This window comes from Vipera ursinii (assembly GCF_947247035.1).
Source record: "Vipera ursinii genome assembly, chromosome: 1".
Lineage (NCBI taxonomy): Eukaryota > Metazoa > Chordata > Lepidosauria > Squamata > Viperidae > Vipera > Vipera ursinii.
In genome coordinates, this window is record NC_139512.1 from 86,618,407 (window position 1) to 86,632,532 (window position 14,126).

Consider the following 14,126-nt stretch of genomic DNA (forward strand, 5'->3'; position numbering starts at 1 on the left):
TTCTTTAGAACTATGACAAATAGAGTGTATTCACATATTATCAAATGATACTTATCAAATTAACTCTTTTTCTGGGTTCCAACAATAAGATAATTCATAAATTAATCAAATAAGTTGGATCTACATAACATAAGAGTCCACAAAAGCACCACCCAAGGCTAATGCTAACTGAATTTAATATACCCAACTGTATCTACTAAGGTTTTAATCACATTAGCATCTTATTTTTATTACTGGCCATTCTCCCCCATTAGTACAGTATTTTAGTCATAGGTTCCTTCCTAACCTGTGAGTTGTACATTTCATCACAGTTAATAGCCATTGAGAAAACCCTTATCCTCCATGATTTTGTCTCATTCCTTTAAAGCAGCAGTCCCCAACCTTTCTGGATTTGTGGAGTGGAGGGGGATGGTGAAGAGGGGATGGTGGCAAGCGCAGCTCCATTTGCGCAAGTGGTGGGGAGGGAATGAGCCAAAACAGCACAGCACAGGACTTGCCATGAGAAGGTCCTCAGGAGCTGCAAGACAACTGGGGCGAGGCAAAGGCACCAGGATCAGCACTTGCAGCTCACCCAGAAGAGAAAGGAGGAGGAGGGGACGGAGACAGGAGAGGCTATAAAAGGAGACAGTTTGGGTGGGAGAGGGAGAAAAAAAAAAGACGCAGCCTTGGGAAGAGGAGTCAGCTGGAAAAACCTCCAGAGACAGAAAAGACAAGCCACTGAGGGAACTATCTTAAAAAGGTACATTCCCATTTAAGAATTAGCTACTCGCTAGAAAGGAAAGGAAAGCCCCTTCATGGATTACTGCCTTGTCGTGGCGAAGGGGCTTGCGTAATTCAATGAAGCTATGAGCTATGCTGTGCAGGGCCACCCAAGACGGACAGATCATAGCAGAGAGTTCTGACAAAACGTGATCCACTGGAGAAGGAAATGGCAACCCACTCCAGTATCTTTGCCATGAAAACCCTATGGACAGTACTAAAAGGCATTGGATTTGGATTTCTCTCATTAATTCTTCTTCCTTCTCAGGAAGTGATTAGAAATTCCAGGATTAGTGAAGTTTTGCCTTTGCCTGTGAAGCATAGAAGTCAGTTTGCTTTCTCTGGCAATGATATTGCAAGACTATTTGTGTCCCTTACATGCTATTCAGATTGTGTCAAAGTCTGTAAATTATATTTGTTATTTCTATCTTTATTTATTATGTGCATTTTTTCACATAGTTTACTGGCTCACTGATTTACTAGTACTATTCTAGACCCTTCAAAGGAATCTTATAGCTTTTTTTTGTGATATTCAAAAATTTTCTAGAACATGGACACAATTGTGAAGTTGGATCCTTTTGAAAACTCAACATTAGTATTCAGCTCAAGACTCATTTCTAAATTTGTATACAACCAGTACCAACCACTACCAACAGTAGATCGTAGGTGATTAGGAACATCACCATTTCAGAGTGTGGTAGACGGATAATGTTCATTCATGTGTAAATGAAAAACTAATAAACTTTGGACTGCAACCCAACCTCCTTTTCATGGCAAGCTCTGAAAATGATTAGATATTATTGTCATTCATAAATCTTTTACTAGAGAAGGGAAGCACATCATTGGGTACAATTCTTTAAGTGGAAATAGTATAGCTGGCAGAAATCTCATCAATGATTCTTGTTTGTGGTTGCATAGAAGGATCTTCCCCTTCATGGATTACTGCCTTGTCGTGGCGAAGGGGCTTGTGTAATTCAATGAAGCTATGAGCTATGCCATGCGGGGCCACCCAAGACGGACAGATCATAGCAGAGAGTTCTGACAAAATGTGATCCACTGGAGAAGGAAATGGCAACCCACTCCAGCATCTTTGCCATGAAAACCCTATGGACAGTACTAAAAGGCAAAATGATATGATGCTGGAAGATGAGCCCCTCAGGTCAGAAGGCATCCAATATGCTACTGGGGAAGAGCAGAGGGCTAGTACTAGTAGTGCCAGAAAGAATGAAGCAACTGGGCCAAAGCCAAAAGGACGCTCAGCTGTGGATGTGTCTGGTGGTGAAAGCAAAGTCCGATGCTGTAAAGATTTTTTCTCCATAGGAACCTGGAATTTAACATCCATGAATTAAGGAAAGCTGGATGTGGTCAAACAAGAGATGACAAGACTGAAGATCGACATCTTAGGTATCAGCGAACTAAAATGGACAGGAATGGGTGAATTTAATTCAGATGACCATCAGGTATACTACTGCAGGCAAGAATCCCTCAGAAGAAATGGAGTAGCCTTCATAGTCAATAAAAGAGTAGGAAAAGCAATACTGGGATACAATCCTCAAAATGACAGAATGATCTCAGTTCGAATCCAAGGCAAAACATTCAATATCACAGTAGTCCAAGTCTATGCCCCAACCACCAGTGCTGAAGAGGATGAAATTGACCGGTTCTATGAAGGTTGGTGATTGAGTTCCCCAGATTTATAATTCTGGGTGACTTCAATCTGCCATCCCTGGGGGGATCATCTGAGTTAGCTCAGGAGTTCATGGCTTCCATGATGGCCATGGACCTGATGCAAGTAATTCAGGGCCCAACTCATGGGGGGGGTCACACGCTCAATTTGATTTTTCTATCTGGCCGGTGGTTGGATGATCTGGGTGGGGGTTCTCCAATTGTTACGCCCCTGTCACGGACTGATCATCATCTCCTGCGGCTGGTCTTCCATTTTGCCAATCCCCGTCGTGGGGCTGTTGAACCAACTAGATGGTTCCACCCCAGGCGCCTAATGGACCCTGAGCGGTTCCAAGTGGCCCTTGGGTCCCCACCTGCCACCTTAGTTCACAGCTCGGCCGAGGCCCTAGTGGAAGCCTGGGAAAAGGCAGCCACTGAGGCACTCGACCAAGTTCTACCCATGCGGCCCCTGACCCGGTGCAGATCCCAGTGGGCTCCGTGGTTTTCCGTGGAGCTCCAGGAGATGAAGCATCGGAGACGGGGCCTAGAGAGCTGTTGGAGGTCCAGCCGGTCTGAATCTGACCGATTGCGACTAAGGTCCTTCGCTAGGTCTTATCTCACAGCGATGAGGACAGCGAGGTCAAACTGCTTTGCTGCACTCATCACGTCCGCAGAAAATCGCCCGGCCGCCCAGTTTAGGGTGACTCGCTCCCTCCTGAATCAAAAGGTGAGGGAGGAGCCCTTGCAGGGTTGTGCCGAGGAGTTTAGCCAGCATCTGTCGGACAAAATCGCTCGGATCCGGACCGGTTTGGCCTCCGACTGGGCAGAGTCTGACAGTGAGAACATGGGTGGTCTTGTCGATGTCATCTGGAAGGAGTTTGACCCTGTGACTCCAGAAGAGGTGGACAGGATTATGGGGAGGCTGAGCTCCACCACGTGTTTATTGGACCCGTGCCCCTCCTGGCTGGTTTATTCGGCTCGGGAGGGGACACGAGGCTGGCTCCAGGCAGTGATAACTGCTTCTCTGAATGAGGGTAGTTTTCCCGCCGCCTTGAAGGAGGCAGTGGTGAGACCCCTCCTCAAGAAGCCTGCCCTGGACCCAGCTGTTTTAAACAACTTTCGTCCAGTCTCCAACCTTCGCTTCCTTGCGAAGGTTGTTGAGAGTGTGGTGGCGCAGCAGCTCCCTCTGTTCCTGGAGGAAGCTGATTATCTAGACCCATACCAATCGGGCTTCAGGCCCAGGTACAGCACGGAGACGGCATTGGTCACGCTGGTGAATGATCTCTGGCGGGCTCGGGACAGAGGTTGCTCCTCTGTCCTAGTCCTATTAGACCTCTCAGCGGCTTTTGATACCATCGATCATGGTATCTTACTGCCGCGTCTTTGGGGGTTGGGAGTGGGAGGCACCGTTTTACGGTGGTTCTCCTCCTACCTCCTGGGACGTTCGCGGTCGGTGTTGGCAGGAGGGCAGAGGTCGGCCTCGAGGCCTCTTGTTTGTGGAGTTCCTCAGGGGTTGGTCCTCTCGCCTCTCCTGTTCAACATCTATATGAAGCCGCTGGGTGAGATCATTTGTGGTTTTGGGGTTGGGTATCATCAATATGCTGATGATACCCAGTTTTTTATTTCTACCCCAAACCACCCCAGTGATGCCCTCTCCGTGATGTCCCGTTGCCTGGAGGCGGTCCGGGTCTGGATGGGGAGGAACAGGCTTCAGCTCAACCCTGACAAGACTGAGTGGCTGTGTGTGCCGGCGTCTCGGGAAATTCAGAATATTCCATCGTTAATTGTGGGGGGTGAGATATTACCCCCCCATAGATAGGGCTCACAACTTGGGTGTCCTCCTAGATTCACAGCTGTCCTTGGATGATCATATAGGAGCTGTGACTAGGGGGGCCTTCGCCCAGGTTCGTCTGGTGCGTCAGTTGCGGCCCTATCTAGACTGGGATGCCATGTGCACAGTCACTCATGCACTCATGACCTCCCGTTTGGACTACTGCAATGCTCTCTACATGGGGCTGCCCTTGAGGACTACTCGGAGGCTCCAGCTGGTGCAGAATGCAGCCGCGTGAGTGGTGGTGGGGGCTTCCCGATACTCCCATGTAACACCTCTACTCCGTGATCTGCATTGGCTTCCAGTTGACCTCCGGGTAAGATTCAAGCTGCTGGTTATGACCTATAAAGCCCTAAATGGCATGGGTCCGGGTTACTTACGGGAGCACCTGCTGCCGGCATCAACTTCCCTTCGTCTAGTGCGCTCCCACAGAGAGGGCCTCCTTAGGGTGCCGTCGGTCAAAGAGTGTTGACTGGCGGCTCCCAGGGGGAGGGCGTTCTCTGTGGGCGCACCAGACCTTTGGAACCGTTTACAGGTGGAGCTCCGGACGGCTCCCGACCTTTACTCCTTCCGATGTGACCTAAAAACATATTTATTTGAACAAGCCGGCCTGGTCTAATGGGTTTAGGGGTATTTTAACACTTTGTATTAATTTATTGAATTGGGCTTTTGTATTTAATATTTTTTTAATTTTTATATATTGTATTTTATTGTATTGCCCTGTACACCACCCTGAGTCCTTCGGGAGAAGGGCGGTATAAAAATTAAATTAAATAAAATAAATAAATAAGTAAAATAAGCCCTACAGCACCTTATAGAACTAACACCAAAAAATGATGTCCTTATCATCATGGGGGATTGGAATGCTAATGTAGGAAGCCAAAAGATAACCAGAATAACAGGCAAGTTTGGCCTTGGAGTACAAAATGAAGCAGGGCACAGGCTGATAGAAATTTGTCAAGAGAATACGATGGTCATAGCAAACACTCTTTTCCAACAACCCAAGAGACGGCTCTACACATGGACATCACCAGACGGTCAACACAGAAATCAGATTGACTATGTGCTCTGCAGCCAAAGATGGAGAAGCTCTATACAGTCAGTAAAAACAAGACCAGGAGCTGACTGTGGCTCAGACCATGAGCTTCTCGTTGCAAAGTTTAGGCTTAAACTGAAGAAAGTAGGGAAAAGCACTAGGCCACTCAGGTATGAATTAAATCATATCCCTGTTGAATATACAGTAGAGGAGATAAATAGATTTAAGGAATTAGATCTGATAGACAGAGTGCCTGAAGAACTATGGACAGAGGTTCGCAACATTGTAGAACAGGTAGCAACCAAAACCATCCCAAAGAAAAAGAAATGCAAGAAAGCAAAATGGCTGTCTGAGGAAGCTTTGCAAATAGTTGAGGAAAGGAGAGAAGTGAAAGGCAAGGGAGAAAAAGAAAGGTACGCCCAATAAATGCAGAATTCCAGAGAATAGCTAGAAGAGATAAGAATGCCTTCTTAAATGAACAGTGCAAAGAAATAGAAGAAAACAATAGAATAGGGAGGACCAGAGATCTTTTCAAGAAAATTGGAGAGATGAAAGGAACGTTTCATGCAAAAATGGGCATGATAAAGGACCAAAATGGCAGGGACCTAACAGAGGCAGAAGAGATTAAGAAGAGGTGGCAAAATTACACAGAAGAACTATACAAGAATGAGCTTAACGTCCCTGATAATCACAATGAGGTGGTCACTGACCTCGAGCCAGACATCCTAGAATGTGAAGTGAAGTTGGCCTTAGAAAAGCTAAGCAACAACAAAGCTAGTGGAGGTGACAGTATTCTAGCTGAGCTATTCAAAATCTTAAAAGACGATGCAGTAAAAGTGCTACACTCAATTTGCCAGCAAATTTGGAAAACTCAACAGTGGCCACAGGATTGGAAAAGATCAGTTTACATTCCAATTCCAAAGAAAGGCAGTGACAAAGAATGTTCAAACTATCGCACCATTGCACTCATTTCTCATGCTAGTAAAGTTATGCTTAATATCCTACAAGCTAGACTTCAGCAGTATGTGGATCGAGAACTACCAATAGTACAGGCAGGATTTCGAAGAGGCAGAGGAACTAGAGATCAAATTGCCAACATACGCTGGATCATGGAGAAAGCTAGAGAGTTCCAGACAAACATCTACTTCTGCTTCATTGACTATGCTAAAGCCTTTGATTGTGTGGATCACAACAAACTGTGGCAAGTTCTTAAAGAGATGGGAGTACCAGACCATCTTATTTGTCTCTTGAGAAACCTATATGCGGGTCAAGAAGCAACAGTGAGAACTGGACACGGAACCACTGATTGGTTCAAAATTGGGAAAGGAGTCCGGCAAGGCTGTATATTGTTGCCCTGCCTATTTAACTTATATGCAGAGCACATCATGAGAAAGGCAGGGCTTGATGAATCAAAAGTTGGAATTAAGATTGCCGGAAGAAATATCAACAACCTAACATACGCAGATGATACCACTCTAATGGCAGAAAGTGAAGAAGAACTAAAGAGCCTCTTGTTGCGGGTGAAGAAGGAGAGTGCAAAACTTGGGTTGAAACTTAACATTAAGAAAACCAAGATCATGGCATCTGGCCCTCTCAATTCCTGGCAAATAGATGGGGAAGAAATGGAGGTAGTGACAGATTTTATTTTCCTGGGCTCCAAGATCACTGAAGATGGGGACTGTAGCCAAGAAATTAAAAGACGCTTGCTCCTGGGGAGGAAAGTCGTGGCAAATCTAGACAGCACACTAAAAAGCAGAGACATCACCCTGTCAACAAAAGTGCGTATTGTCAAGGCTATGGTCTTCCCAGTTACAATGTATGGCAGTGAAAGTTGGACCATAAGAAAGGCTGAGCGCCAAAGAATTGAGGCCTTTGAACTATGGTGCTGGAGAAGACTCCTGCGAGTCCCTTGGACTGCAAGGCGATCAAACCGGTCAGTCCTAGAGGAGATCAATCCTGACTGCTCTTTAGAAGGCCAGATCCTGAAGCTAAAACTCAAATACTTTGGCCACTTAATGAGAAGGAAGGACTCACTGGAGAAGAGCCTTATGCTGGGAAAGATCGAGGGCAATAGAAGAACGGGACGACAGAGAATGAGGTGGCTGGATGGAGTCACTGAAGCAGTAGGCGTGAGCTTAAATGGACTCCAGAAGATGGTAGAGGACAGGAAGGCCTGGAGGAATGTTGTCCATAGGGTCGCGATGGGTCGGACACGACTTCGCAGTTAACAACAACAACAATTATGCACTGGAATGGTTGTTACAGGTGTAATTTTTCTTAACAAGTAAGTATTTAGAAATACTGTTTTGTAAGCTGTCCAGAGTCATTTGGTTGAGATGGACAACTCTAAAAATCAATCAAACAAACAAATAAACCCAAGTTGATTTATAAAACAGGATACCACCTGCCAGGTGCCAATGTGCCACAAGTGGTACACGTACCACTGGTTGAAAAGCCATGCTTTAGTTAACTCATCTCTGGAAAATGCAGTTCTTGATTTTTATTGTGGGTGGTTGAAATTGGATTTTAGGATCATATGAATCTGACATTTTTAGTGATCTTCTATTATGTTTTCAAAACAGAACATTCAAGCAATCATATACTGTAAGTAGCTGATACTAATTTTATTAATCAATATTTCTCCAAAACGTTTATCCTCTGTGGAACTTCAGAAGGAGCAAAATGTTTGGATAAATATATAGAATAGAGGTTTATATGGAATAAAGAACGTGGGGAGGCAACACAAGACAAATAATTTTTCTTTTAATTCCATTTTTAAATACATACATTCTGCTTGATCGAGGAATACTAAAAGTTCAGTGAATTCTCCTTTTTTTATAATATTCATGGGGTGGCTACTGAAATCAACTTAGATGATTTGAGGCAGCTGCACCAATCAAGTGAGGAAGTATGAGATGATGCTGAAGAGTTGGAGCAAGTGATTGGATGGTGATTACCATATGCACTTAATGGGGTGTAGTTAAAAGAAGGAAAGGCTTAAAAAGGGATAGGGGAATTTTATGTTAGTATTCTTTCTTTTGCTGAATGAGATTAAACGAAGGAGTTATTTCTTTATCTGAAGCTGAAGAATAAAGGCATAGGTAAGGAAAATTAACAGAATTCTAAGTGGACTGCTTCAAATTGAATTAATAAATAATAGTAAAGCAAACTGATTGGGAAACCATTGCATATATTGTTTTGTACGCTGCATTTGTGGGATAGAAGCTAGTTGGCAGCAGGCTTTGGAACATTTTTTATTGTCTTGTCTTCTAGTACTTTGGAAAATAAGTTGTCCCCCTCTTCTTTGTGGCAGCCCCTGAAATACTGGAATACTGCTATCATGTCACTCCAGTCCTTTTCTCTAGACTGGCCATACCCAATTCCTGCAACCGTTCTGTACATGTTTTTGTTTCCAGACTCCTAATCATCTTAGTTGCTCTTCTTTGCACTTTTTCCAAAGTCTCAACATATTTTTGGGAATGTGGTGACCCAAACTGGATGCAGTATTCCAGCTGTGGCCTTACTAAGGCTTTATAAAGGGATCCTAATACTTCACATGATTTTGATTCTGTGCCTCTGTTTATACAACCAAGGATTGTATTAGCTTTTGGGGCTGCTGACACACACTGCTGGTTCATGTTTAAGTGAACATCCACTAGGATTCTAATGTCCCTCTCACAGTTACTGTTTTTGATCCAGGTTTCGCTAATCTGTACTTGTACCTTTAGTTTTTCCTGCCTGGGTATTATACTTTGCTTTTCTGCACATTAAATTTAATGTTGTTGGATAGGGCCCATTGGTCAAGTCTGTCAAGCGTTAGGTCTGTAACGGTCCTGGATTCTTTCTCCACCAAACACGGAACAAAAAACCAGGAAACAGGGAAACAGGAACACAGTGTTTAACAGAAGCTAGAAAAGCAAACAAAGTTAGCACTGGGAGTGGTTTTGCTCCCAGTGCTCTAAATATCCTGCCCCTGCAGCTCCACCCAGTTCCACCCAGCCCCACCCTTTCCTTCCCAACAAGCCAGCATCCTGGTGGGTGGGTATAAATCCCACCCCACTTCTTAGATACAGCCCTCTGGCTGTCTCCTGCTGTCCATGTAACATTCCATCCTGCCATCGATTCCACTGCCCGGTGAATTCTTTCATTGTCCTTTATTGTTCGTGTGTGTCAGCTTTAGGAGGAAGGAAAATCCAGCTCCAGTCTCCCCCAGGGAACACAACTCCAGCCTGTCTCTGTTGTGATTCAAGGTCAGCCTGTGGGTTCGGCAGTTGGGTCGGACAACTCAGAGGAGGAGGAGGGGGGTGTTGAAGAGCTTGCTGATGATGGCCTTGAGGCTCCACAGAGCCCTCAGCTGGGCCCCTCCCACCTGGTCACGACGGAGACCCAGCTGTGTGAGCCTGACAGCGTGGATGAAGATGACCCACAGCTGGCCTTGTTCAAGGACGCCCGACGCAGGAGGCAGTCAATCAGGAGTAAACAGAGGAAGGCAATGGGGCACCTCGGAAGGAGGGAATGTGTGGGCGGGCTGGTTTGCTGAAGGCAATCGCTTGGATAGTTCCTGTTTCATAGCTCCTGTTTCATGGTTGGTGTCTTGTCTTGCTCTGTTTTATGTTAATAAATTTGGCAGGCTTTATTCCAGCCTCTTGCCATTTGTAAAGGGGTTGTCCCTGCTTTTGCTGCAGGGCCAGTAGCAGGCTGGTACAGAACAGTCTCTGCAGTTCTGGTGGCTACTGGGACCTCCCGCAGCCCGCTGGCTGCCTGGCTGTCCCTTAACGTCCCAGCTGTCAGGTGGAGCTCCCAGCTGAACAGTGGGGCTTCCCGGCATCACAGATGTTCGGTGGAGCTCTCAGGTGGCAGGTGGTGTCGGCTGCAGCTCTCAGCTGAGCGGTGGGGCTTCCCGACATCCCAGCTGTTCAGCGGAGCTCTCAGGTTGCAGGTGGTGTCGGCTGCAGCTCTCAGCTGAGCGGTGGGGCCGAACCTGGCCGGCAGGATGGGTGGAGGCAAGGCAGATGCTTGCCCCCCCCCAGCGGAATGTTGTGCCTGGGGCTTGACAGGTGGCTCCCCCTACCAGGAGTCCATCTGGAAAACAAGAAGACACATTTAGGGATGTGTTAAGGGACCGGACAGCCGCCCTTCCCCCCTGGCTTACCCGGGTATCGGCAATGGAACCTAGGCACTAAACACCTGGTTTCCGTACCCAGGAAGCGTCCATTACAGGATACTCCACCCATCTCACCAGGTATTGCAGTTGCCTCCTTCGGTACCGGGAGTCTAAGATCTCCTGTACCTCGTACTGATCCCCTTGGATGGGACCTGGTTTGCCCACCCCAGGTTCCCAGTGTTGTGATTCAGGGTCAGCCTGTGGGTTCGGCAGTTGGGTTGGACGACTCAGAGGAGGAGGGGGGTGTTGAAGACCTTGCTGAGGGGGTTGAAGATCTTGCTGATGAGAGCCCTCAGCCAGGCCCTTCCCACTTGGTCACCACGGAGACCCAGCTGTGTGAGCCTGACAGCGTGGATGAAGATGACCCACAGCTGGCCCTGTTCAAGGACGCCCGATGCAGGAGGCAGTCAATTAGGAGTAAACAGAGGAAGGCAATGGGGCTCCTCGGAAGGAGGCAGAGAGAAGCCACACCCTGAACTCTATATAAGGGGAATGTGTGGGAGGGCTGGTTTGCTGAAGGCAACCACTTGGATAGTTCCTGTTTCTTAAAGCTCCTGTTTCTTGGTTTGTCTTGTTCCGTTTGTTTTTGTAGCAATAAATTTGGCAGGCGTAATTCCAGCCTCTTGCCTTCTTGTAAAAGGGGTTGTCCCTGCCTTTCCTGCAGGGCCGGTAGCAGGCTGGCACAGAACACTCAGGGGGTGTTCCCTGCTGGCTTTAAGAGGCTACAGTGAAACACCGGGTGTATCTTTCCTAGCAGTTGGGGCAAGTGCAGTCTAACGGTCACCGGGTTAATGAACTTTGTAATATGGAAGGGACCCAGATATTTAGGGGCTAATTTCTTGCAGGACACCCTTAACCGCAGGTATTTGGTGGATAGGTAGACATGGTCCCCCACTCGGAACAGTTTCTGGAGCCTCCGTTTCTTGTTGGACTGGGCTTTTGCACTGGCCTCTACTTTAACCAAAGCTTTTTTCACATTTCCCCCCCCCACACACACACACCCATGTGGGTTATCCAGTCCTGTGGTTGGTAGGATGTGGGGTCTCCTTGCTGGTACTCAGGGATGGCGACGAAGTCCTATCCATGCACCACTCGGAAAGGGGTGTAGCCAGTATTGCTGTGGATACATTTTATAACTATCGTTTTATAACTATCATTCTTTTTAGCCTTAATTCTACCAAAATAATAAGCAAGAAAAGTTCAGTCAAAAGCTGAGGGTTTTTTTTTCCTCCCATAGTTAGTTAGCTATGCCACATGAACCTTGCCTTATTTTTCCTAAGGTTGTTAAAAGCAGAATTAATTATGAAAAAAATCAAGTAGAGTTGCATATTGAATAATTGGACATAACATTTCACAAAATAAAGGTTCTTTTATACTCAAGAATTTTATCATACATTTGTGTCACCTCTTCTTCTGCAGCTTCCAATGGCATCTCATAAAGACAGTCAATTTTCTGAAGGAAGAAAAAGTCAAAATGCTATAAATCAAAATGGAGCCTCTCATGGAGAGTGGGGTAGAGCATGGTAAGAAAATCTGCCATGTAGTGACTATAGCTGTGAAACATGTGTGCTTATAAAGAACTGTACAGGCTGGTTCTGTAAAATAGCCAGCTACTGCTGAATATTAGGCATTTGTTTAACAGCCAAAGGAGGAAGGGGTGTCATAGAGTATTTAAATTTACTTCTTTGAAATATTTATATGCTGCTTTTCTGTTGACACATCCAGAGTAGTTCATGAAACTGGCTTGTTTCAGCAAATACTGTAATTGTTAAGGGCAACAACACACTAAAATTGTAGAAATAATAATTCTGTTCAGAGTCAACCATTGACAGTAGAGTTTTGAGGTTTCTTTTTTTTTTGGGGGGGAGTAACAATCTCTATGTGTCTTTTTCAGGAAGGCTGATTGGTTTTCTTTGATAAGTGTCATCTTTCTACTCTTCTCTTGTCCCTTTATGGTCTACTATTTTATAATGTCATGTGATCAGTACCATTGCTCTTTGAGTGAGCCAGCCATCCAGTTGCTTACGGGAAAAGTTCACATCTTAGATATCTGGAACAAGACGCCCTCTTTCTCTTGGAAAATTCTAATCCTTTACTTTTCTTGGGTAATATTCCAGGTACGTGTCTTGAAGCTTCTCTGTTGGAATCCAGTTATTGGGATCAAAATTAAGATTGTTTTTAAAGCTGCATTCTAAAATTGGAGCTCTACATGTGAAAATGTGACTAGCAATATTGTGTTTGGGTGATGCTGGGAATAATGCTAACAACTAATATCCCTGGTTTCTTTGAGACATTTTTTTTTTGTCTTGCTCTGTTTCATGTTTCCAACACATCCAAAAGATTATTACTGACAGAAGAAAATGAGAGACTTGTGGTCTTCCAGAAGTTATGAAACCGAACTTCCAAAACCCATTGCCATTGGCTAGGCCAGGGGTCGGCAACCTAAAAAAGGAAAAGAGCCACTGGGAACCGGTTCCATCACAAATTAAAAAAAGTGGGAGCCGCGTGCGTGTGTCCATGCACGCGCATGCACAAAAATGCGCAAAAAGGTTTTTTGCGCATGCGCGGACGCACGCGGCTGCCATTTTTTTAAAAAGTGAGATGGAACCGGTTCCCGGTTGCCCGACGGCGACGGCCCATCTGCAAAGCTGCCGCTTTCGGCAGCTTTGCAGACGGGCCGCGGCAGCCTCCTCAAAGAGCGGCGCCCCTGCCCATTCCGGGAGGTGCGCACGTACCTCCGCGCGAACGGGCAGCGGTGCCGCTCTTTGAGGAAGCTGCCACGGCCCGTCTGCGAAGCTGCTGCTTTCGGCAGCTTCGCAGACGGGCCGTGGCAGCTTCCTCAAAGAGCGGCGCCCCTGCCCATTCCGAGAGGTGCGCGCGCACCTCTCCGAACGACCGGAGGTGCGTGCACACCTCCCCAAACCTTTGGGGAGGTGCGCGCCTACTTCCGCGCGAATGGGCAGCGGTGCCGCTCTTTGAGGAAGCTGCCGCGGCCCGTCTGCAAAGCTGCCGCTTTCGGCAGCTTCGCAGACGGGCCATGGTAGCTTCCTCAAAGAGCGGCGCCCCTGCCCATTCCGAGAGGTGCGCGCGCACCTCTCCGAACGACCGGAGGTGCGCGCGCACCTCCCCAAGCCTTTGGGGAGGTGCGCGCGTACCTCTGCGCGAATGGGCAGCAGTACCGCTCTTTCAGGAAGGTGCCGCGGCCCGTCTGCAAAGCTGCCGAAAGCGGCAGCTTCGCAGACGGGCCGCGGCAGCTTCCTCAAAGAGCCGCATGCGGCTCCGGAGCCGCAGGTTGCCGACCTGTGGGCTAGGCTTATGGACTATGCCAGCGGTTGTTATTTCAACCATATTTGCAGGGCAATAGGTTCCTCACCCAGAGCTAGATGGTGATTTAAAATAAACTAACACAGGCTCATCTTCAATCTTTAGTTGTTATTTCTATATTATTTCTGTATGAATATTTGATCATGGTATTGTCAGCTAGAAATTAAATGTTTTCTACAATTTCTATGTCCTCAAATGAGTTTTACTAAAATAGTCACAGTTCCATATGTATATTTCATCTACATTTTTAAACAGCTACACTATTATGAGAGGTTGGGATATGAGTAAATGTCAGTTATGAAAAAATAGTTATATGGTCAATCCATAATTTATCCTCCTTCAAATGT

At 46.4% G+C, this 14,126-nt stretch overlaps 1 protein-coding gene across 4 annotated transcripts in view; it reads left to right on the top strand.

Annotated features, from left to right (window-relative positions):
- Window positions 1-14,126, top strand: part of LOC310635961 (7-dehydrocholesterol reductase-like) — a 105,642-nt gene that overhangs the window by 68,565 nt on the left and 22,951 nt on the right. The window contains exons 1-4 of one of the 4 annotated variants that reach the window (XM_083355359.1): window positions 682-739; window positions 1,028-1,085; window positions 11,875-11,978; window positions 12,350-12,572. In XM_083355359.1, coding sequence (XP_083211485.1) covers window positions 11,881-11,978; window positions 12,350-12,572 — 321 coding nt within the window. In that variant the 5' untranslated portion in view covers window positions 682-739; window positions 1,028-1,085; window positions 11,875-11,880. Of the gene's footprint in view, window positions 1-660; window positions 740-1,027; window positions 1,086-11,874; window positions 11,979-12,349; window positions 12,573-14,126 lie in introns of those variants that run through there. The other 3 variants (XM_083355358.1, XM_083355360.1, XM_083355361.1) reach the window with 3 other exon arrangements.